Source organism: Prionailurus bengalensis, chromosome B3, assembly GCF_016509475.1.
Source record: "Prionailurus bengalensis isolate Pbe53 chromosome B3, Fcat_Pben_1.1_paternal_pri, whole genome shotgun sequence".
Taxonomy (NCBI): domain Eukaryota; kingdom Metazoa; phylum Chordata; class Mammalia; order Carnivora; family Felidae; genus Prionailurus; species Prionailurus bengalensis.
Window position 1 is genome coordinate 82,792,129 of NC_057355.1, and position 25,295 is coordinate 82,817,423.

The window sequence follows — 25,295 nt, forward strand, 5'->3', positions numbered from 1 at the left end:
TCTGGAGAAAAAAATAATGCCGTGTTACCTTAGTATGGAACCTATCTGCAGATAAACATAAGGGATCTCTATTTATCCAAGCATTCCCCATGCTTCTTAATAGCAGCAATGATGTTTGCCAGGAGAAATGTCTTGTATAGAGTAGACCTTTGAAGAATATCGTTGATTTGTTAGGAGGTGGAGGTCACCTGCATTATATTTCCCTGATTACTTGCTATTTATTAAGGGGGGGAAAAGGCAGTGGAGGTTTATGTAGTCAACGTATGCTATGCTGTGCACTGACTAAACACAAAGTAGAGATAAGTCACAAATGCTACCGTTGTCGAGTGTCTGGAGTAATAGATTCAGCAGATCTTGCCCAGGTGATTAGCTCCCCTGGCTGGTCAGTGTCCTGCCTCCCTGGACTATAAAACTCAGCATTTTCTCTAAACTGCCAGTGTAATGACCCATATCTGAAGGTTTTGAGGCTTATAGTTATTTTTGGTTATTTCTTGCATTGTAAAAGGATTTTAAGGGATTAAGGTGACCCTAAACCCCTAATACTGCTTTTTAGAAAAAAAAAATTACAAAATGAATTCACATTTTGAGATCATTTTTCCTCTAGAATGAAATTTACATGTCTTTGATTTGGGTACCTTTGATTTGGGTTACAGTTTGAATTAATGTCCTGACATTCAAAACTCTCAAGTGCCTCCTCCGTGAGAGACCAGGACCAGAGCTTCTATGGCAATCAAGACGGAGTTTTTAAATCTAATCGGAATCTTAAGATCCTTAGTATTTTTCTCATGAGATCACAAAAAGAAAACCCCTGAGGGATTGTACATTTTTTTTTTAAGTTTTTTTCAACGTTTATGTATTTTTGGGACAGAGAGAGACAGAGCATGAACGGGGGAGGGGCAGAGAGAGAGGGAGACACAGAATCGGAAACAGTCTCCAGGCTCTGAGCCATCAGCCCAGAGCCCGACGCGGGGCTCGAACTCACGGACCGCGAGATCGTGACCTGGCTGAAGTCGGACGCTTAACCGACTGCGCCACCCAGGTGCCCCGGGATTGTACATTTTTAACATGTCTAAGGATTTAGGAATCAGAGTATACTATAAAGTCTCTTGGAAACTTACTTCAAAGATCTTTATTACCTTATAAGAAAATTCATTCTGAAATTTCAACCAACTTTTCTAGCATCAAGTGTAACTTGTATATACTCTCTCATCCCTTTCACGGAGGTAATAGTGACAGTGCAAGGGAGGTGTTCTAGCAATTCTGAGAATGTTTCATTCTCCCTAAGTCTAAAAGCAGTTACCTTTAAAGGAGCTATTAATAATATAAATAAAATCAAATAAAATCAGATATAGAAACAACGGTTAAGCTATTGTAAGAAAATGAATCATAGATGACCTACTTGCACCTGTACCATTTTTGATAATTCTTAATTTTTTTTTAATCAAAATTGGCCAACATTTTAGTCTTACTTTTTTCTCTGAACAGTAAGTTGTAGTCAGTCTTAGAAATAAAAAAACCAAGGGGCGCTTGGGAGGCTCAATTAGTTGGGCGTCCGACTTCAACTCAGGTCATGATCTCACAGCTCATGAGTTTGAGCCCCGCGTTCAGCTCTGTGCTGACAGCTCAGAGCCTGGAGCCTTCTTCGATTTCTGTGTCTCCCTCTCTGTATGCCCCTCCCCTGCCCATGCTCAGTGTCTCTCTGTCTCTCAAAAATAAATAAAACATTAAAAAAATTTTTTTAGAATTAAAAAACCAAACCAAACAAAACCCCCATGCTCTATTTATCTGAGAGGAACAAATGGTTAATAATACCACATCGCACTTAATATGTATCTTGTTGAGAATGAAAAGACACAAAATTCTCTTCACTAATATGGACTTTGTAAAAGGCGTAGGTCCTGAACGGGGTAAACACTGTTATCTGATGCTCGGCTTTTCAGGCAGACCTTAGCATGTTGACAAGGCTCTCCTTACACATCAGGCTACCTTGGGAACATGCCACAAATCTTCTGTGCTTGCAATTCAGTCAGAAAGTTGTAAACCCCAGCCTACGTCACAGAAAAGCCATGTGTAGTCAACTTCACTTGTTTACAGGACTCTTCACCTCCTCTTTACTACAAACATGCTTTGTAGTTTTAAAAATTAGAAGTTTTTATTAATGGGAGATCCTTATCACAAAGGAGGAACAAGAGTATACTTTTCATTAAAGCAAAGATGAGGCAAAACTATATCCACAGGTACAAAACTCAAATGTTATGTCAATTCTGAGAGGTCAATGTTATGTCAATTCTGAGAGGCACTGGGGTGCCTGGGAGGCTCAGTGGGTTGAGTATCCAGCTCTTGGTTTCTGCTCAGGTCATGATACTAGGGCCATGGGATTGAACCTCACATAGGACTCTATGCTGAGCGTGGAGTCTGCTTGGGATTCTCTCTCTCTCTCTCTCTCTCTCTCTCTCTCTCAGTCTCTCTCTACTTCTCCACCACTCATGCTCTCTCTAAAATTAAAAAAAAAAAAGGCAAACACCAAGCCACTTAAATAATGCCAGAAAAATGAGGCCACATGTTATATCATTAGGGGAAAAAAAAATTGTTTACTAGACTTGTCATGTGGTTCTGTCATTGTCATCCAAGAAGGTTTACCATGTGCTAGAATGTAGAAAATACCACCATTTTATTGTGGTTGGGTTTTTACAACTTTATTGAAGTTCTGTTTCTTCCCTACTTCCTTTTATTTGTTTCAGCTCTATATAATGCTGACGAGGTCAGATAAGGAAATTCTTTTATTTAAAAATCTCTTCCTAAGTTCTTTTTTTAAAATTCATTTTTAAGCAATTCTGAATTCAGTTACTTTCTTGAAACTCTGGGGAAAATTTTTCAGAGAAATAAAATAATGACCAAGAAGAGAAAAATAATTTTCCTATTCAGTCTGTTCAGAATATAATAAAAATTACAATGTATTTGTATATAAAGCAACAGTCAAGATAAAATAATTTATTTGCCGGTAGAAGTAGATTATTTTTCTAGTAACTTCTAGTAAAAAAATCATAGTTGGGTGGGAAGGTATCTTTTTTCTACAGTGGATTCCTAACAAATATGAGTAATGATTTATACAATAATTAGTTTAAGAAAAACATAGCTTGAGGGGAGCCTGGGTGGCTCAGTCAGTTAAGCCTCTGACTTCAGTTCAGGTCATAATCTCACAGTTCATGAGTTCGAGCCCCGCATTGGGCTCTGTGCTGACAGCTCAGACCCTGGAGCCTGCCTCTGATTCTGTGTCTCCCTCTCTCTCTGCCCCTCCCCTGCTCACGCTCTGTCTCTCTTTCTCTCAAAAATAAATAAACATTAAAAAAATTAAGAAAAAAGAAAAATATAGCTTGAAGCAAGGCATTTGTCACCTAGCTTTAATACTGCCAACACTGAGGCTTCTGCACCTAAGAGTTATTTAGTAATTATGACAACACCTAAATTTCTTTAATTTGGGGCACCTGGGTGGCTCAGTCGGTTGAGCATCTGACTTCAGCTCAGGTTGTGATCTCACGGTCCATGAGTGTGAGCCCCACATTGGGCTCTGTGCTGACAGCTCAGAGCCTGGAGCCTGCTTCGGATTCTGTGTCTCCTTCTCTCTCTGCACCTCCGCTACTCACACTCTGTCTGCCTCTCTCTCAAAAATAAATAAACATTAAAAAAATTTTTTTAAATAAATAAATCTCTTTATTGGCACAAACATACTGCTTCTTTTTTTTAAAGTTTGTTTATTTATTTATTTATTTATTTATTTATTTATTTAGAAAGAGAAAGAGCACAAGTGTGGAAGGGGCAGAGAAAGAAGGAGAGAGACAATCTCAAGCAGGCTCAGTGCTGTCAGCACAGAGCCCAACGCAGAACTCCAACTCAGGAACAGTGAGATCATGACCTGAGCCCAAACCAAGAGTCAGATGCTTAACTGAATGAGCCACCCAGGTGCTCCAGACATACTGCTTCTTAATCTAAACAGCAGTCCTGTGGAGCAGGCCCTCCAGAGAAACTGAAGTTGTAGAAAGGGAAGAAAGAGGTGCTTATACTTTGTGTATCCATCTTTCCTCTATAGAATTCCTTCCTAAAGCCTCATGATCACCTTGTTTATTAAACCTTATACATTCCTTGGCTACCATGGTTTCTTCACTTCTGTTTTCCTTCCAAGACTGATCCTGGAGGGCAAGAAAGGTGGTGAATAGCACCTGTGAGGACAGAGCTCCCAATTTCAACAGCAATATTACTGTGGAACCAGGATTCCTCTGGCTAGTCTCTTGCTCATTTCCTCACCCACCAGCCTCTAGGACCTGACCTCTCTCAGTTTACAAATAACTTTCTTCTTGCTAATTCAGTGACTTTCCCTCACCTCCCATTCTTACCTTTTCTGCTCTTATAACACTCTTACCCACCCACTACTTTAAACGTCCCCTTCTCACAGCTCCCAGAATATTATACCAGTCCTACTTGGATTTCCATGCTGTTTGTTTCCTTTGCTGGTTGCTCTTCCCTCCTATGAAAGTACCCATAAAGCTCTATCCCATCTGCCTTCGCTGCTTATTGTTCCCTCTTCTTGCAATGTCCCCCTCCCCCAATACTTTCTCTGAATTCTTTTCTCAACACAGCCTATATACCCTTCAAAATAATAGACAACAGCAATGTGGCAGCAGAGACTATAGGGTGAAAAGAGGCAAGACAGGACTGTGAGACACACTGTCATCTAAAAGGCAGCTGAAGTGGATTTTATAAGAAGGCTTAGCATCAAAGTAATCAAAAGAGGAGAAAATTTCAAGAAAAAAATGGAGTCAACTACTATAGAGGAATCAAGTAAAATAAGGTCGAAGGAGATTGGACTATCCCAGCAAATAAGGGCTCTGTTAATCCTAGTCCTCTCTCCTCAAAAGAGACTGCTGCATCAAAATGAGTGAAGTTGAGCTGAGAGAAGTACTATACACAGGATGTTATTTTCTTCAGCATTTCTGAAAATGATGAGCATGTGTGCAGACCAAACAAAGAAGCCTGTGATATAAAATTACTTTATTGATAATATATGCACAGAGATATAAATGAATTCAGAAATATTATCTGTTTTAATATTTTTATAAGCAAGTTCCTCAATAGAGTGATGAAGTCCTGTGTTTTTTGAAACCCAACAGGACTAAAGACTCCTATTCACTTGCTTGCTTGTTTGTTTGTTTGTTTGTTTCAACTAAGGTGAAATTAACATAACATAAAATTAATCATTTTAAAGTGAGTAATTCACTGGCATTTACATGTGGTGTCACCATCACTTCTGTCTAGTCTCAAAATATTTCATTAAGCAATTCCTTCCCTCTTCCCTTTCCCCAAGCTCCTGGTGACCCCCAATTTTTATTGTCTCTATGGATTTACCTAGTCTGGAATTTCATATCAATGAAGCCATGCAGTATATGGGTTTTCTATATGGCTTCCACTGAGCATGATGTTTTTGAGGATACTAGCTTTTTTTTTATTATTAAGCTTATTTATTTTGAGAGAGAGAGAAAGAACCAGCAGAGGAGGGGAAGAGGGAGGGGGACTGAGGATCCGAAGCAGGCTCTGTGCTGACAGCAGAGAGCCCAATGTGGGGCTCAAATTCACAAACTGTGAGATGATGACCTGAGTGGAAGTCAGTCTTCCAAGTGAGCCTCCAGGTGCCCAGAGGATACTAGCTTTTTAAACTAGGAGGTAGCAGCTAGAAAGTCAGAAATTCTCCAGGTGTTTCACTGTGGCAGAATTTAACCTTGGGACCTTTCCCCAGATCTCTACAATAGTTTGTGAGACCACAGCCCAGTCTTTCCTCATTCAGTTCACTCATTTTTTGAGAACCTGCTTTCTCCCAGGCACTGTTGAAGGTTCTGGGGCTCTAGTGGAGACAAGACAGAGCCCCTGCCCTCATGGGGTTTATATCTGGGAGGAAAACCCCTGGTTCCTAATATTGGATCTCTTTTGTCTCTGGTCCCTGTTGAGAACTAAGACAATTTTTGCTATTGTAAAACGTACTTTAAAACAACATCTAATGGATTTTTCATTTTCTACTATTTCAGAAATGTCTGTATAGTCAAGACTAGGAAATATGTCCATGTCAGTACTCATTTTAGTGAGATTTGTGAGATGACTTTGGGTTTTACTTGTCTGTTTTGAGTTTCTGATCAGCTTTGTTATTGAAAAAGAGCATTCGCTAGAACAGTTTTTGATCATTAGTGTGAGATAGACTTTCAAAGCATTTTCTGAGCTGAGACAAGTTACTTTAACATTATTGTCAATCTGATAGATAGTGAGCAGGATTTGATTGCTCTCATGTGTCAGTTGTGATAGGATTTCACAGACAATGGACCTGCCTTTAAAAAAAAAGATTATTTTCAGGAAATAGAAAGTGCTTGAGTTATGGGCCTTGCAGAAGGCTGGGCAGGTGTCTTTTCTCATCTGGTTATTCCTGAGGGCTAAGCCCAGCCAGGACATGGAAAGACAAACCCACACCCCATTTACAGTGCAATGGGAGTGAGTAAGGGGTCTAACTGATGTTTATTTCCTTAAACTCCATGCATGTGGTTGTACAAAAAGATTAGCCAACCAACCACCAATCTTCATGCAAACATGGTTACAGTTATTTAATGGTTAGTCACACTCTCTTCCCCCTTTTCAGCATGGGGAATCTATGCCAAGAGCTACCAGTCATTGGCACCTACTGTGTACCAGCCTCCCACCCCCTCCATAGGACTTCACATGCATTTTCTCATTTGAAGCTCCCAACACCCCCTAAGGTAGACTCAATGTACTATAGTTTTCTTGGATATACAAATTATTTTAGTTGAACTAAATAACTACATAACTGTCAAAGAACCTGCCCAGGATCACAGAGCTAACATGTAAGGTGGGATTGGGGGGCATCCAGGATTCACACTCAGATCTATTTGAGATTCTGCCCTAAATCCCAAAATGATTGATAAACAGTGAAAATTTTTGCTTTTCATTCTATTTCTTTTTTCATCTATATTTTTTCATTCCAACCTTGAATCTATTCTTTGCCCAAAAAGAGGCAGAGTACTACAAACCCCGAGTTCTCTTAAAAGCTGTCTTTGTTGGGGCGCCTGGGTGGCACAGTCAGTTAAGCGTCCGACTTCAGCTAGGTCACAATCTCGCAGTCCGTGAGTTCGAGCCCTGTGTCGGGCTCTGGGCTGATGGCTCAGAGCCTGGAGCCTGTTTCCGATTCTGTGTCTACCTCTCTCTCTGCCCCTCCCCCGTTCATGCTCTGTCTCTCTCTGTCCCAAAAATAAATAAACGTTGAAAAAAAAAGTTAAAAAAAAAAAAAGCTGTGTTTGCATTTTCTGAGGACTAGTGGTTTGTTATGGGTGTTGGTGTTTTTGTTTTGTTTTTTTTTGTTTTGTTTTGTTTTTGAGAAAATATCTACTCAAGTCAAATTTAGGGAAATAATTATGCATCTAATGTTCAGATACTTTGGTTTTAGATTTGGAGGGGGATACAAGGGGAAATATTTGCATCAAAAAAAAGCACAGTGAATATATGAAAGTTGAAATTTCCCCTTGTTTAATTTGATTCCCCTACCCTGATCTATGTATATTATTTCTCCCTCCTGTCCATCACCTCAAACTTCCGTGTGGTCTCCTGGGGTAGACCAGGGGTAGACATGCAGATCTTTATTTGATTACAATTAACGATATTTATGTTATCATTTTTATTTATTTGTGTGTTTCTGTTGTATTTCACTTTTCTATAGATAAAACTCTCTTCCCAGGACTTTGCAAGTGGTGTTGCTTTAATAATCTCCTGGATCTAGAATAAATGGGGGGAACACAAATTGCAAGACCTCCTAATGGTGTAGAGTGCCAGAAGTTCGACTGGAACATCCAGTTCATCCTGATCTTTCTGACATTCTTTAATTTTTCAAAAGATGCAACCTTTTAAAGGAAATTAAGGGAGTCTAGAAGTAGCTGTATTGTATCTCTGTTGGCTTGTTTTATAGAACGTCAGATTCCTTTGTCCCCATTCTTTAGCCGGTATGTGTTTCTCATCTCTTACAAAAACCCACAATGTAACCTAAAATTTTTAGAAAATCCTAGAAATGTGATCCTGGAAGACCTAATTCAATTGAAGCCATACAAATGCAGAAGGAAATGAGTTTGGATAGATATTACTTACTAGAATTGGAATCTTCATTCTCTCACCAACATCATCATCTCTTCTCCAGCCCCTTTCACTTTCTCTGTATATATTGTGTTGAAATAAACCACCTGTTTCCAAGAATAAAACAAAGAAAAAAAGAGCACCAATTAATTCCACTTGTTTCTTGAGTAGATCTTGAAGGGCTGTGTGTGTGTGTGTGCCCACAGTTATTTATATAGAGCTTTAGGTTTAGGCCAAATTCTATACCAGTGAGGCAAAGTTTATGAATGATGGACCCTTGCACAAATTAATTTAATTCTGAATTATCCCTGAATTGCACACTTTCTATTGGAACCTCATGTACTACTCACCATCCTTTTGGTTTCAGTCAAATATTCTTAGATTTTGTCTGAATTCATTTTTGATTTATCACTGTATCAAAGACAGGAACATTTGTGTCTTTAAAAAAAGTACCTGACAGAACCTCTAGAAAACAACAACAAAATACAGTTAATTAGTTTGAGCATTATTGGCCATTGAGCTATCATCAAAGAGAGCATTCGACCAAATAATTTCCCTGCCAGTTACATCACTCTAACATGCATCATTTTTTTCACAGATACTTTTTAGTTATATAAATATTCCAATGCCCATCCTCTCAGAAACTTTACACACTCTCTTGCCCCCAGGGGATGTTTTATGTTTGACATTAAGTCTTGAGGAAATGGAGATTTTATTGAAAATATTGACAGAATTTAATCCACAACAGAAGGGAGTGAATGAGGGCAGAACAAATAGCACTTCCTTAATATGTAAACTTTAAAGTCTAAAGTGAATGATTTTCCTAAAGTATCTTGTCAGATATTCCCAGGAATTGACATATAAAAAATGTCAGCAGTTACAATAAATTTAAGAGATGTAGAGGAAGAGAGAGTTAAGGAGGGGAAAGGACAGCATTACATCCAAAAGTGTAATCTTTTCTGATGGAAATTTCCCACTCCAACTATTTTATTGAGCAAAGGATTTGCTCTTTTAGGTGCTGCTATAAGTTTTGAGGCTTACATTTGTAAAGTCACAGAGGCAGCATTTGGTTAGAGAACAACTGTGTCACGGAAGACAAGTCCAAGTTACAGGCATCACGTGGGCTGGGCTTCTGACGCACACCCAGATGGAACAACTCCTGCATCTAGAGTGAGCCCCCAGGTTTGGGACTCCCAGGGAAAATCTGTGCTGCTAAATGTTTAAGTCGACCAGAGAGCTACAAAGGGAGCTTCTTTGAAAGACTAGTTCAATTATTTATTAGCACTCTCAGAGTACAGTGTCAGGCAAGATAGTATTTGAAATTAATATACTATTTGATTAGACTGATTGATTGTTTCTACAGCTGAAGATGTTAACATTCATTAGCCATACTAACCGGTCATTAGTACTTCCTTTATCGGCAAGCAAAGAATAAACAGAAATTCTAATAAAAATTCATCACCGTGAATGTACTCCATACCTAAGTGAGTATGATGACTGCCAGTGTTCTAGATTAACTGCTCTAACATTGGCAGCAAGAAAGATTTCTGTTATAAAATTTAAAAATATCCTTTAATTAATGTTTACTTTGTAACTGGACTCTTTTAAACTTAAGTAGGCTAGACAGATAATCTCTTACATATCCAGTATAATAAAGTGCTAATGGGTATTTTACACTTAATGAGACTGTGTGGTATCCTTTAAGTACTAGTTTCAGAAAGGATTGAGGGCTTCTTAGGAAAGTTTTGTGAGTGGGCTGCTGGTGAAGCCTTTTCCCCACTACTGAGGAAAAAAGCATCATTGGTTGTTTTTCAACCAGACTGTTAAAATAATTCTGAATTGTAATGCAAATATGCTGACCTATTATACTGTGTGACATCTCTCTCTACCTACCATATCACGAATCCCTTATGGTTTTTAGGACAAACTGAAAGGAATAATGAGAAGGAGAGAAGAAGGTGGGCATGAAGAACCCGTTATGAATGGACTGAACCCACTCTAGAGCAATGCTACATGTATTCAGAATTATAGCTACCTTATATCAATGGCCTCCTCAAGCTCTTTGAAAGCATTAGCTTGTTAGTATTCAGAATTCTCTCAAAATATAGATAGTGCTAGCCCCCCTTAACAAGTTATGTAAAGGGATTGGTGCTCTGAAAGGCTAAGAAACTTGCCCAAGGCCACGCAGCTGGTAGGCAGCAAAGTCAGCATTTCACCCATTCTGCATAGTTTCAGAGCCATGGTCATCTGCCTGACTACCCTGCATAAACATAAGCCAAGCTGAAAATTCTATTTGAGTTTCTGTGTATAGGTGAGCCTGTCAGGGCCTGCACACTCATATCACCTCTCTTGGCTCTAGCATGAATCCAGACAGCTGGACAGCAAGTGAGGATGGTGAAGGATTCTGGACAGATCCAGGAACTCATTCAAACCACTGTGTCCCACTATGTGTCAAGCTCTACTTAAACCAAGTTAAAACCAGGAAGTCCAAGGAAAGATCAAGGATCTCAACTGTGCTGGCAGAGTGCAGCACAAGAGAATCTGGGCTAAATCAAACTTGAGAGCCAGAAAAGTCTTCAGATAGTTGTTATTCTAGGGCTAGAGGCAGGCCCTAGGGGCCTGTAATAAATAGGGGCAGGACTGACAATAGTGAGACAAGTTAACAAGATCAAAGTAGAATCTCTGTCATAGAAAGAGACTGGGGAAGAGAGAGACTTTTAGAACTGGGGCCCGAGACTCAGGGTCCAGAAAGATATAGGTGAGGAAACCAGTCAGGTGTTGCTTGTCTTGTGTCTATTTGGGAGCAGGGCCAAATTCTCAAGAGGCAGAAAGCCCTGAAAGGGATGGCAGAAGAAAGGATAGACAAGGAAGGATCTCTGACCATGAATCATTCTACAGGTGGCCGTAAGTGTATCCCATTTCCCCAAAGCAAAGGCTGCTTCAAACGGAAAACCAAGAATTAGATGCAAGAGGGGGTTTGCCATTTGTAGGTGTAGATAGTATTCCACTGTGGACTGCCGAATGAAGAGCATCAGAGTGAATGTGCCTTAAAGATGTCGTAGGCTGTCCTCTATTTACCTCAATTTACCTTACAGTTTTATCTTCTCCCAATCCTAGGTTAAGAATGTAGAAGAATCAATAGGAAATGGTTAATTCCAAAACTTACAAATGGACTGTAATAATCTTACACTTTAATCAATGTAATTGCCTTCAGTGACAAGTTGCTATTGATAGAAAAACCTATTTCAATAATTTTGGATGTTATTCCAGAGAAGAATAGAGCTGATAATTATGTTCTCTTTCAAATCCATGCTTGGGGAAAATTTCTTCCCTGACTCTTCCAAGAGATTTTGAATTGATAAAGTGTTCATACATGTGTTCCCTAATTCTTCTTTTTTTCCCCTTTCTCCTACACAGGAGACTTTGAATGTGATTGATCCTGGCTTGATGGACCTAAATGGGACAAGTGAGGATGCCCTGGAATGGGATGAAACTGACATAAGTAACAAGTTAATTAGTTTGAATGAAGAGTCAAATGACCTTGATCAAGAACCCCAACCTCTCATGCCTTCCTTAAAGCTTGAAGAGATAGGTGGTGAAGACCCTGGTTATGAAGAAGAGGCAGGTGACCATGGGGGGTCTCAGTATGCCTCAAGTGTCACTGTCCCCTCTAGTCCACACATTTACCAAGTGTACAGCCTTCACAACATTGAACTCTATGAAGACAGCAGCATGCCGTTCTTGAAAAACAACCCGAAGTTCACCAGCATGACACAGCCTAGTGTTTTAACTAAGAGTCTCAGTAAAGACTCTTCATTTTCATCTACCAAGTCTTTGCCAGACCTTCTAGGAGGTTCCAGTTTGGTGAAGCCCTGCCCGTGCCATGGAGGAGACATGAGCCAGAATTCAGGCAGTGAGAGTGGAATCGTCAGCGAGGGAGACACTGAAACCACTACCAACTCTGAAATGTGCTTGCTCAATATGGTGGATGGGTCCCCAAGTAACCCTGAAACTGAACATCTGGACCCACAAATGGGAGATGCAGTTAACGTGTTAAAGCAAAAATTTAAAGATGAGGAGGAACATATTAAGCTTCCAAATAGCTCTCAGCCATCCATTTCACCAGTGGGTTGTGTAAATGGAAAAGTTGGAGATTTAAACAGTGTTACCAAATATACCCCTGATTGTTTGGGAGAAGAATTACAAGGAAAACATGATGTGTTTACATTTTATGATTACTCGTACCTCCAAGGCTCAAAACTCAAATTGCCAATGATAATGAAACAGTCACAAAGTGAAAAAGCACATGTGGAGGATCCCCTGCTTCGTGGTTTTTATTTTGATAAAAAATCCTGCAAATCTAAACATCAGGCTACAGAGTTACAACCAGATGCACCTCCCCATGAAAAGATTTTGGCAAGTGCATCCCATGAAATGGATCGAAACTCATATAAAAGTGGCGATGTGGAGAAGACATTCACTGGCATGCAGAATGCCAGACAGCTCTCCCTTTTATCACATAGTTCATCTATTGAGTCTCTTTCTCCAGGGGGTGATTTATTTGGATTGGGCATCCTTAAAAATGGCAGTGACAGCCTCCAGCGAAGCACTTCTTTAGAAAGTTGGTTGACATCCTATAAAAGCAATGAGGATCTTTTTAGCTGTCACAGCTCTGGGGACATAAGTGTGAGCAGTGGCTCAGTTGGTGAACTGAGTAAAAGGACATTAGATCTCCTGAATCGTTTAGAGAATATCCAGAGCCCTTCAGAGCAAAAGATAAAGCGAAGTGTTTCTGATATCACTCTCCAAAGTAGTTCCCAAAAGATGCCCTTTACTGGCCAGCTATCATTGGACATAGCATCCTCTATCAATGAAGACTCGCCAGCATCTCTTACAGAACTTAGCAGCAGTGATGAGCTCTCTCTTTGCTCAGAGGATATTGTATTACACAAGAACAAGGTCCCGGAATCAAATGCATCATTCAGGAAGCGCCTGACTCGTTCTGTGGCTGATGAAAGCGACGTCAATGTCAGCATGATTGTTAATGTCTCTTGCACCTCTGCTTGCACTGATGATGAAGATGACAGTGACCTCCTTTCCAGCTCTACCCTCACCTTGACAGAAGAAGAGCTATGCATCAAAGATGAAGATGATGATTCCAGTATTGCAACAGATGATGAAATTTATGAAGAATGCAACTTGATGTCAGGGCTGGACTATATAAAGAATGAACTACAGACCTGGATTAGACCAAAGATTTCCTTGACAAAAGATAAAAGAAGGTGTAATATCAGTGATGAAATAAAGGGCAGTAAGGATGTAAGTAGTAGTGAGATGACCAATCCGTCTGATACCCTGAACATTGAGGCTCTACTAAACAGCTCCATAAAATGTCTCTCTGAAAATAATGGAAATGGTAAGAACTTATCCAACACCCATGAGATAGGGACAAAGGGTGAAAATAAGAAAAATGTTTTCAAAGTTAATAAAGATCCATATGTGGCTGACATGGAAAATGGCAATATTGAAGGCACTCCAGAAAGGCAGAAAGACAAACAGAATGGGATTTCAAAGGAATCAGATAATCTTGGTTCAACTGGGAAAAAGAATTCAGACAGTGAGCATTGTAAGTGTAAAGTATTTATGGATAGCTCAGATGATTCAAATATTGCTGGAAAAGAATCTGTTCCCCAAACCGTTAGATATCGTCCAAAGAAATGTCAAAACCACCACCATGTTGAAAACCCAACTACTGCTTCTATTCCCACTGAGAAGTCTTGCCCAGAACTGCCCTCAGAAACCAGCATTATCAATAGACAGGATTCTGAGGTACTGAAACCTTCACCTAATGATGTACCAAATATGGCTGGAAAATCTGCTCCCTGCTGCCTAGCACTTGAACAAAATGAAACAGAGGAGAATGTTTCTGTCAGCGACAACATTTCCTGTTGTGACTGTGAGCCAGATGTTTTCCATCAAAAAGATGCTGAAGATTGCTCAGTACATGACTTTGTTAAGGAAATCATTGACATGGCTTCAACGGCCCTAAAAAGTAAATCTCAACCTGAAAATGAGGCAGCTGCTCCTACCTCATTAACTCAAATCAAGGAGAAGGTGTTAGAACATTCTCACCGGCCCATCCAGCTGAGAAAAGGGGACTTTTACTCCTATTTATCTCTCTCATCTCATGACAGTGATTGTGGGGAGGTCACCAGTTACGTAGAAGAGAAGAGCAACACTCCGTTGCCACTGGACATTAGCGATTCTGGCTTAGAAGACAAGGAGGACACGGAATGCTTCTTTGAGGCCTGTGTTGAAGATGACCCAGATGGAGTTGAGCCCTGCCTCCCCAATGCTCCTCCAAATGAACCTGTTTCCGTTGAAGCTGCCTTGCCACAACAAGCAGCATCTGGCTCTTCTAAGTTCAATGATATTTCTCTCGTGGCCGATGAGGAAGACATGGTGGCTCTTTCAGGTTCTCCCCATCAGAAAGAATCTGATGTTGGAAAGGAAGGGGGTGGTTTACCCCGAGCTACTGTCCATGGGAAAAGCTCAGAGTTAACTACTTCAAGGCTGGGCAGTGAAAAGGAAAGTTTGGAAAACACAGGTGAATCTGGAATGCCAGGAGAACATAATGCTGCTTCAGCCAAATCTAGAGTTCCAGGGCTCTCCTCAAAGGCAAAGCAGCCAAAAGACAAGGCTGCATTGCATCCCAACCCCAAAACTTTAACCTGTGAAGAAAACCTTCTAAATCTTCATGAAGAACAACATAAAAATATGCATAGGTAGAATGCAACCCTCTCCACGCATGAAAATCATCTCATTGAAAGGTATGTATAGTCCTCATTTTAATATATATTTTTAATATATTTTAATGTACATATTTAGTGTATGAGTCAACAATGCCATGATAGGAGAGAGGAGAACAGACTAGTCAAAATGACTGGTCATGCAGATATTGATCTGAATAAGACATTTAGGTGGAAGGCATATTCCCAACAATGCAAGTAACTGTGAAGCAAAAAGGAGAGAAACAGTCACAACTGACATTTTTAGTGACATTATCTTTATGACATCATTCTGGCAAGAAGAATACAAAATTTGAGGAAGTAGCCGGATAATTTAGGACCTTCCATGGAGGGAGGAAAAAAGGTTCTCCCAATTACAATTATAGCCTCTGATCAAAATGCATGCACAGTGACAATGCTTCCCACTTCAGTTTCCTGCACGCAGAGATGCCCACACCCTTCAGTGCCTGGAAATGAACAATGATTAGGTTAAAGGCTGCATCTCCTGATCTGGGCCTTCCTTTTATGCTTCTGTCTAATGTAACTATCATCACATTTGCTTCCCCAGTGGAAGGCTGTGCTGTCACAGCTCCTGATCATGGCCGAGTCTGAGGATTCAAACAGGAGGGGAAAGTTGATGTTAAAGAAGAAGCTTTTATTTATCCACACACAGACCGAGAACAGGCCCCGAAAGCAAATGCAGAGAGAATACATGACAAGTTAATGGCGTTTTGATAAAAACAGAATTTTTGAATTTTGCCTCAAGGTGACAGGCTGATTTCCATCAAAATTTTTAAGAAAGTCATTCCACTCTTCGTATTTAATAAGACAGCTATTGATTGATTATTCTGAGATGATGATATAGCTCTGAAAGTGACACAAAAATTCTGTTATTTTCCATCTCTAAACCCCAGTGATGAATATACTTTCTCAATCAAGTCTAAAGAAGAAAATTTGAGCTTTTGAATGTTGAGAGTTGTATTTCACCAAAGTATGAGGTGCCGAATGGTGTCTCCAGCCCCCACTCCAAGAAGCTTAATGCCGTAACCTAAACTCGTGCTATAGGAAATGAATTACAGAAGCAATCTACCCTAATTTGTTAACTTATTCAAATAACAGTTATTATACTTAACTATGCTAAAGATTATCTTTTTTGTGGCAGATTGTTTATTTTTTGATGAGCCTAATTACTGATTTTCTAAAAGTAATTTACATTTATTACAAATACATCTTTTAAAATGTGACAGATAAATGTTGTTCCCATAATGTATTATGAAAAAAGTTACTATTTAAAAACACATTATTTAATTTGAAAGATGAATGGCAAACATCATTATTTTTTTTCCTGCAACACCTGTGCCCTAAGCTCATTAAAATGTGTGATTCCATGTAGAGCTGCTAGAAATGGGGAGGGGGGAATCTATACCATATATATACCCTAAAAATAAACTCAGTATGCAAAACTGAAGAAAGACATCCTACTTACTCATGTAGCTCAACTAATTTTCTGTGTTTCAGACTCAATTTACAATTGGCTGCAAGTGGGAACAAAAGTAGGAGAGAGAGAAATGTATTTTCTGTGAAACATGTCCACCCTATAATCACATTCTCCATCAGTATGCAGTAAAACTGACCATTAAGGGAGAGTAACTGCAATTCCATAAGCTGCTTCTAAACAAGTTCTATTAGTACCGATCGTACTGCTGGCTCTGCCAACTTCGGCAGAGGCTGGCGGAGCCTGGCTGATTTCTGCTTTCTGAAAGGGGATAAAAGGCTTGAAAGTAACACCACTCTGAGCATATCATGTGACCATGACTCTCAAGTCACCAGTCATGCTGAGATCCGGAGCTCCAGAAGCTCTGGCACTGGAGAAGCCTCCGGGTCACACTCTTCCCTTTTAGGCACTCTGGGAATTTCTTCTGTCCCTTACATAGATAGAGAATTGCCGTGTAAATGACAAGGAGCTCCATCTTCAGACCCGGGGAAGTGAAAGTGCTGTTGGGTCTGTGCATCCCTCACCTTTTACCGACACCACAGTGTAAACCTATCAGCTAGCCGGCCTGCCAGCCAGCAATATTTTCTTGAGCACCCCCCTGCCCCACCCCGGAGATGTGGTTTCTGGCCCTATCTCAGGCAATGGGGAAGCAGCCAGATTTTACTTCTGCAGAACTCACATCGCCCCCAAGTGACTTATTATCACCCGAGGGCCATTTAAATAGCCATGTTTACTGCCCTATTCATTTTTCTCAGTATCATGCAGACAAAATACTCGAATGCCCAGATTTTTCACCAGTCATTGGGCTTGGGTACCTGGGTACAAACATTTACATTTTGTTAAAATACTACTAACCAGGATGAGTTATTTAATGTCAAAACATTGACATGCCCTTGGTGTTATCAGAATACATAGTAAAATTATTTGGTAAATATGAGACTTCATGTCTCTAAAAGCTTAACTGTTCTCATTGTTCTTCCTACAAGGTTCAAAGGAGCAAAAAGTGGTCTACTTTTTAAAGTCACTTCAAAACCATCAGTCAGGGTGCTCTATCAGGGTAATAAAATACACATATTCAATTTGCTGGGCTATTGTTTTTTTTTTTTAAGAAATAAGTTCTCAGGTGATGAAATTATGATGTCATCTGGAGGAACTTCAACTTAGAATAGCAGATGCAGTCTGCAATGGTAACAAATATTTTTTTTCAAAAATTTTTGAGAAGGTTTTTCAATTACTGCTCTAATTAAAAACCCACTGAAACCGTTGGAATTTTAAACATGATCTAACACAGGATGCATTTCCTCTGATTTCTAGGCACACTGCTGTGCTTTTCACTATTTTCATTTATGTGTCATGTTTCTACAAAAATAGAGAGGTCAGTTCTAGCAAATCACATCAAAGGAAAGGTAACTGGGTAGATCCAGATATTTCTGCCTAATTTGGAGGAAGCACATAATGTATGTCTAGAGTGCCTCCTAGGACCTGCCTAAGAGATGTACTTTGCACTAATCTTTCTGCTGTATTCTGACAGTTATTTCTTCATAATCCTCATCATAAGCCTCTGATCTTTGGTGAATGATTTAACCGTAAACTTCAGGCTGGATAAATCCTGTGGTATAAAAATTTAACTCATCGCATGCAGCCAGTGTGTCCTTTCTTTTTCCCTTTTGGTTTACTCTGTTTTTCAGTTTTGTTTGTGTGTGTGTGTGTGTGTGTGTGTGTGTATGTGTATGTGTTGGAGGGGTTGTGTTTACTTAGGACTCATAGATTTCCTTCAGATCTTTTTAGCTCCATTGCTTTTCCTATCTTATGGGTCTGCAAATTTGATTGTTGGTAGTTCAAAGATTTTAGATTTTCAGCAATTACTTATAATTACGCATGCTCGAGCATACACATACCTAGTAAAATTGCTGCTACTCAGTTTTTACAAACTGAGAAAACTTGAACAGCACACATTCCTCACATATACAACACAAGTTCTTATGCTGTTCGTTTGATTGACACTAAGTATTTAATATGATCTGAAGCTGGCCAAGCAGATTTAAGAAACTACTCTTGGTGATAGTTTATTAATTTTTCACTAAAGAATACAAGTATAATCTTATCAAAGTTACCTTTAAAATCACTTTAATAAATTAAGGTTCTGGTGGATGTGAAATGTTTTTTAATTATTCAGCACTTCTGGGGGCGCTTGGGTGGCTCAGTCGGTTAAGCATCCAACTTCAGCTCAGGTCATGATCTCATAGTTCGTGGGTTTGAGCCCTGCATCAGGCTCTGTGCTGACAGCTGAGAGCCTGGAGCCTGCTTCAAATTCTGTGTCTCCCTCTGTCTCTGTCCTTCCCCTGCTCATGGTCTGTCTCTGACTGAAAAATAAATTTTTAAAAGATTTAAAAATATAAAATTTAAAAATTAACAAAAATTATCCAGCCCTTCTGAGTAACTAGCCCTACCATGCTAAATAATGAAGATTTTATTGGGCATCACCTATCACACACGAGCACACACACACACACACACACACCCCAGATCTGTGCTTCAATCAATTTTGCCTGTCCCTCTCCAAGTGAGCCAAGTTGAAAGAATTGATTATCCATAGAGAATTTAAATACCAGCATTTAGTAAGGCCAGCTTTGCCTCACCTAAGGATTCCTTACTCAACGTCCAGATTTCCAATGAGTCATGTCCTCAGCATGTGAACAATGCACCATGATCTTTCTTGAGTTACTGAAGCATTTTACTGTACCAAATTTTGTCCCATCTGTTCCTGTCTATCTCTCTATCTCTCCATGTTCTTGAGAACCTGCCTTTTCTCCCCAGCTTCCTGTGGCTTCAGCCCAAACCACATTTGCTAGTTTTTCTGGCTTTTAAACGGGTTACAAGATTATACAGAAAGAGAAAGATGGAGAATGATAATATTTAGTTCTAGAAAGATAATAAAGCAAACTGACATCAGACATCAGAACTCCTTTTAAACCCAGACAAGCAAAAGCCTGCTTTGTTTGAGAGCTGGTCAGCAGACTTAAAGAAACTAAATCCTGTACTGCCTGTACCTGGAATTCAGTTGTTCCTCACATCCGACTTGTTGCTTTCAGCCAATTAGAAATAGGCAGAACTGACTGAGTTTGGAACGAATTTGTATCTGAGCTATCAAGATGTACAGATATAATTGAGTCATTCTTATTTGCACAGTGCATCTGTACCTTAAATGAAATGCATTCGTATTTGACCTAGAAGCCCAAGTTACCTGCTTTTACAGACAAGGGGCTGAAACATTTGGGAGTATAACGATGCTATGAATATTCTACCACTATGTAATAGCAGAATTGTTCAGTTTTGCTGTCACACATACAGTCACTGAAGTAAAGGTTAAACCACCTGAGGGCCCAGGTTCCCAGTCGGTGAATCACTGTTGATATTTTGCTGCTTCACTTGGCACCAGCAGCCTCACATTTTCGTAGTGATTTGAAGCTATCTTGAGTGTTTGAAACCAAGTTCACAAGCAGAAGAGCAGATTATATCCAGGGAAAAGGTCAAACTTGATGATTTTTCTTGTTTTATTCAAAACCATGTCACTTTAAAAAAAATCAATGTGTTTTTCAATGGATTCTGAAACACTGTTGTCAGTAATACGAATCTTGGGCTATTAAAATTACTATGTTTTATGTATCTTCTTATTTCAGAATATCAGCAGGTAGTTCCAAAATGGCAGCATTCCTCAAAGGGCTGGTTTTGCAAATGAAACAGACACTTCTGATACCTTTTCTTGTCACTTTCTTGTTTCTTGTAGATAAGCCTGGCTGTAACTCGGGGGTGGCCTCATAGTCCCACCCTGGGCTGGTCTGTGGTTCCATCACGTCACTGCCATTTGTTACATTGACCTCTCCCAAGATGAAACTTCCCTCCGAATGCGATTTGTCCACATGAGCCTTGTGATCTGGATTGTGCACTGGTTTTCTTTAGGTGATTGTCTTTGAAGTTCGGCAAAGCTGCTTGTTCTCCCATGGATTCCTCTCCCAAGCTACCTCTACCAACCCCACCTCTCCAGCGAGACTTTTCTGTTTGCCTCCTCCCTCCCCATCTACTCTTTAAAGTTCTGCGGTCCACCAAATTGATGGTCCATTAAATTCACGTGTCTGGAATGACCCCCTCCTCCCCCCCCCTCCCTGCCGGTACTTGACCAATTTCATGTTTCGATCTGGATTTTTTTAAATGGTATGATGCCTATGTTTATTGAAAGAGATTTACCTAAAAGGCCAACATTTGATTTGATTGCAGCATACAGAAGAAACACTGGTCCTTCTTTCAAAATTAAGCAACTTATAAAAGCGCCATTTTATTTATTTCATTTTAAAAATAATTATCTATGCAGCACTTCAAGAAACAACTATATGGTGTTGTATATTATAAACTGGTGACATTCTACTATTAAATTATGTACAACATTTTCGTTTTTTATGCTTCTTGAGGTGGTAATGAGAAAAAAGTTTTTTAAAAAAGTGTGCCTTGCTGTATTTCTTATACCATTTATTAAAAAGCTGCTTTCACGGTAAAATTATGTTGGTTTGAAAGGAGGAAATAGCAAGGTTAAGATGTGTGAATAATTTCTGTATATATGTATAACCAAGTACAAACATTGATGTATAATGACAGTATAAAATGCTTTCATGTTTATGATGTCTAGTGATGTGGAAAATATAAGCCTTAAACCATTAGATTGCATGGTAATTAAAATTGGCATAATAAACATAGTTCATTGGGGGAAAAGGAAAATCAGTGATCTCTTCTACCTGTGTTCTTTACCAAATTATTACATCTGGTTCTGGAAGAACTAGAATATGTAGTAGCTTCCAAAATATCCATATCGCATAAGAGGCTTAAAATTAAACTACATGTGAAGCCTTTACAATTTTCAAAATCTTTCTGATCACTGCAAAGATCTTGGAACACAAATGATTAAATGCCAGGTCCCCTAAACCAAGAAAAACTTATCTTAGATTTTTTTATTTCTACTTATCATTAATTGTTTAATACTGGATTTCAGAATACCTAGTATGTCTCATATTTATTCTATGTAATTCTTTTGAATGGGTTTGATAGAAAGATGGTAGAAAAGTCTAGAAAATTTGACTATTTTGATTTAGAGTATAGATTTCAGGTGTATTTATTTTGTGCAAAAAGAAATCAGCTGAAAAATATTCCATTTGGTCTTTACTGCTCTTGTTAAATGCAGTTTTTAATTTATATCCTAACACCTACTAAAGTGCCTGATACACAGTAGGTATTCAGTAAACATTTACTGAGTTGAAGTATTGAATTAGGCAATATGTATGACATGTACCTTTTCATTTTGAGAGACCTACACTATAACATATAAACAACTAGAAAAATGTGTAATGCAATCATTCACTCAACCGATAGTTAATTAACACCTTTTATCTGCAAGGACTATTGTAGATGTGGGGAATGCAACGATGAACAAAGGCCCTGCCCTTCGGAGGTTTACCTACACTGTGGACAGAGTGAACACCCAAATGAGATGCAGTGGTTGTCCTGCAGGCAAGGATCAGAGCAAAGTGGTAAAAGAGGCACAAAGACAGAAGTAGCAAAGAGGGACAAGAGGGAAGAAAGGGGCTAGAAGGGAACTGAAAGGTAGACCATAGAAAAGGAGTGAAGTTTTCTTGCAGAGGTGGTGGGAAAACAGGTAGCCTGGGAGACCTAATGAGGGGTCTTTTAAAAAGTTAAGTTGGAGCTTTTGTAGGTAATACGGTAGGTAGTAAGACTTTGTGGAGTCTTTCTTTTGCACCTGATTTTATTTATCATTAGAACATTAGTACAACACCAAGAACATTTTTAAAATACTAGTCTATGATTTTCCCATTTTAATAACAATTTGAATTGTTATGTCCCTTCTAATCTTTTCCATATGTATTTCTAAATTGATTAATCGTCTAGGCTTTTGCATAGGTAGTAATTATTCAAAAGAAGTTTTAGGCAGACATCTAGTAGCGGTGGGCAAGATGATGACAGGGGAAAGAGATTAGAGATAAATGTCTCATTAGGAGGCAGCTGTAGAAAACAAGGGAGGCTTGAAGTAACAGAGTAGGCAGGGATAGTGACCGGAAATGCAGAGAAAGAAGAAATCCTAGAGTCTTGAACTACCTAAGAGCATTCGGGATCCCTGTTGAGGTATTGAACTATTTTATATATTGAGACAACCTAAATTTTCCTTGGGTGATGCCAAGGGCCACATCTATTGGTAAAACCTTCAAAGAACAAACTGACCATTATGTTCTATTTACCTGTTATATATGCTCGTTTAAGACCATGAGGTATTAAAAATATTCATTTACTAATTATCTACTTAATTTTAACACTGAATTTGTAAGATGACTTTTACTGAACAGTACTTTTTCTGGTTGGAAGAGACGGAATCACCTCAACCTCTTGCTGTGTGTAGGCACGACTTCCCCAGTTATCCTTGAAAATGGTCACACCAAATCTGCCACACCTTCCAGTGACAGTGGTTCGTGATTTGTTAAGGCAAGCTGTCCCATGATTGGGAGTGTATCTTTGTTGGAAAGTTCTTTCTTAGGTGGCTAAAAGCTGCATAGGGCGCCTTTCCCCCTGCCTTTCATTATTGCTCACGATTCTAGCTCTACCCTGAGGAGCCGCTCAGAGTGTTTGTACCCCTTCTTTCTCATGGCAACCTTTAAGATAACTGAGGTCAGTTACTTGTCTTCTCCCAGCTGCTATGATTTCTGTTCTTCATTCCCTCAACTGCCCTTCATATGCCACGATTTTCAGACCCATTTCAACCTGAATGAATGTTAGCAGACAGAATCCTTGAAACTGAGGAACTGTCATCATCATACATGTAGAAAAATATCTGAACATTTAAGTGGTTTTCTCTAAAAGTATATTCAAGATATATGTTTATTCTATTATTGTAAATTTCAATAAATAAATAAATAAATAAATAATCCATTACATCCTTTAGTGGACCAGTCTAGTGCCGGAGTCCTCTTGAATCTTTTCCTTACATCAAATCCAGACCTAATCTGTTTCCATATTAAGCAGGGTCCTCCACCCCCCATTTATTTATTCATTTATGCAGTCATTCAACAAACATTCATTGAGTGGCTACTTGTGTGAGGCACTGTGTTTGGCATTAGAGATACAAAGGCAACTAAAACATGGTCTCTGCCTACAAAGGGTTTATAGTTTTCCTTGTGAAAGTGCCTTTCATATCCTTGAATAGAATGATCTCTCCAAATTAAATGATGACCCATTTATTCTGTTTTCTATCTAGTTTCTTTACATTTTTGAAAACATAGTGAGCAAAAATAGTATGCAGAATTATCTGAATCTGACTACTAGAAGAAGTGAAATGTTCTTTTGTATTTGAAATTTTTAATTACAGAAACAAAATTTCAGATTTCTGGTCACTGAATAAATATGCATCTTACACAACAACAGAACAATCTAAATTCAGGGCTTTTGCGAATCTGAGTTTAATTATTTTGCTGTGTTTGGTTCATCCAGTTTAGGTTTTACCCACGCTAAAATTCCTGGGAACAAATTAGATACAAATATCAAAACATACTGAAATAATCCAGCTATTTCTTACAAGTCAAATTATTTTAATTTCCAAATGAGTTTAGTATTTTTTAGAATTTTGATGAATGTATTTCAAATTTTCTAACTTGAACCAATTAAACTTACAACTGTGTCTTTATATACTTTTTTTCAATTTTTATTTTGAATAATTTCAGACCTATTTAAAAGTTGAATGAACAGTACAATATTTGCATGCTCATCACTCAGATTCATGTATTGTTAATATCTTACCACATTTGCTTTTTCTCTCTCTTTACACACATACATTTTTTTGTGATTGAACCATTTGAAATTAAATTGCAGATCCTAACACTTCATCTGTAAATGCTTCAACATAATCATCTAAGAACAAAAATATTATTCTACAAGTCCACAATACCATCATAACACCCAAGGAATGTAACATTGATATAGTAATATCTGAAAGCCTATATCAAATCTATATTCAGATTTCTCCAAATACCCTAAAAATGTCCATTTATAGTTGTTTTTGTTTTAATCCCAGATCCAAACAAAGCTCATGCATTGCTTTCATGTTTTCATGCCTTTTTCACTTTAAACAGTTTCCCTGTGCTTTTATTCTTTCCTTCTTTGGTCTTTCATAGCTAACCTATCTGAAGAGTCCTGGCCACTTTAATAGAATGACCCACAATCTGGATGTGTCCAGTTGTTTCTTCATTATTGAACTCAGGGTAAACGTGTTTGTCAAGTATAGTATATTGTTCAGTACCTACTCTTTAATGAGGAATGAATGAGTCACTGACATTTTTGATGTATCTTGAAGTTCACAAATTACTCTTACAGCTCATGCTTTATTAGTTTAAGGTAGGGGTCAGAAAACTACAGGGTGGGCTAAATCTGGCATACTGCCTGTTATTGTTTGGCCTATGAGCTAAGAATGGTTTTTACTTTTTAAATTGTTGAAAAAAATCAGAAAAGTATTTCATGACATGTGAAAATTATTTGAAATTCAAATTTCAGTGTCCATGAATAAAGTTTTATTGGAACATAGCCACACACATTTGTTTACATATTGTCTATGGCTGCTTTTGCACTATAACTGCAGAGTTGAGTAGTTGTGACAGAGACCATATGGCATTCAAAGCCCAAAATATTTATGATTTGATCAATTACAGAAAAAGCTTTCCCATTTCTGGTCTACGATATTCTAAATTCTGACACCATTTTCTTACAGGCAGATAGATTTCCAATTGCAAAATCAA

The 25,295-nt window shown here is 38.7% G+C and overlaps 1 protein-coding gene across 4 annotated transcripts in view; it reads left to right on the plus strand.

Moving 5' to 3' along the window:
• AKAP6 (A-kinase anchoring protein 6) overlaps positions 1–23,464 on the plus strand; it is a 480,061-nt gene extending 456,597 nt beyond the window's left edge. For 3 of the 4 annotated variants that reach the window (XM_043555958.1, XM_043555961.1, XM_043555959.1), the window contains exons 13-14: positions 11,590–15,002; positions 20,243–23,464. In XM_043555958.1, the coding sequence (XP_043411893.1) occupies positions 11,590–14,961 (3,372 nt within the window). In that variant the 3' untranslated portion in view covers positions 14,962–15,002; positions 20,243–23,464. Of the gene's footprint in view, positions 1–11,589; positions 15,003–15,874; positions 16,108–20,242 lie in introns of those variants that run through there. The other variant, XM_043555960.1, reaches the window with a different exon arrangement.
• The last annotated feature ends 1,831 nt before the right edge of the window (positions 23,465–25,295 follow it).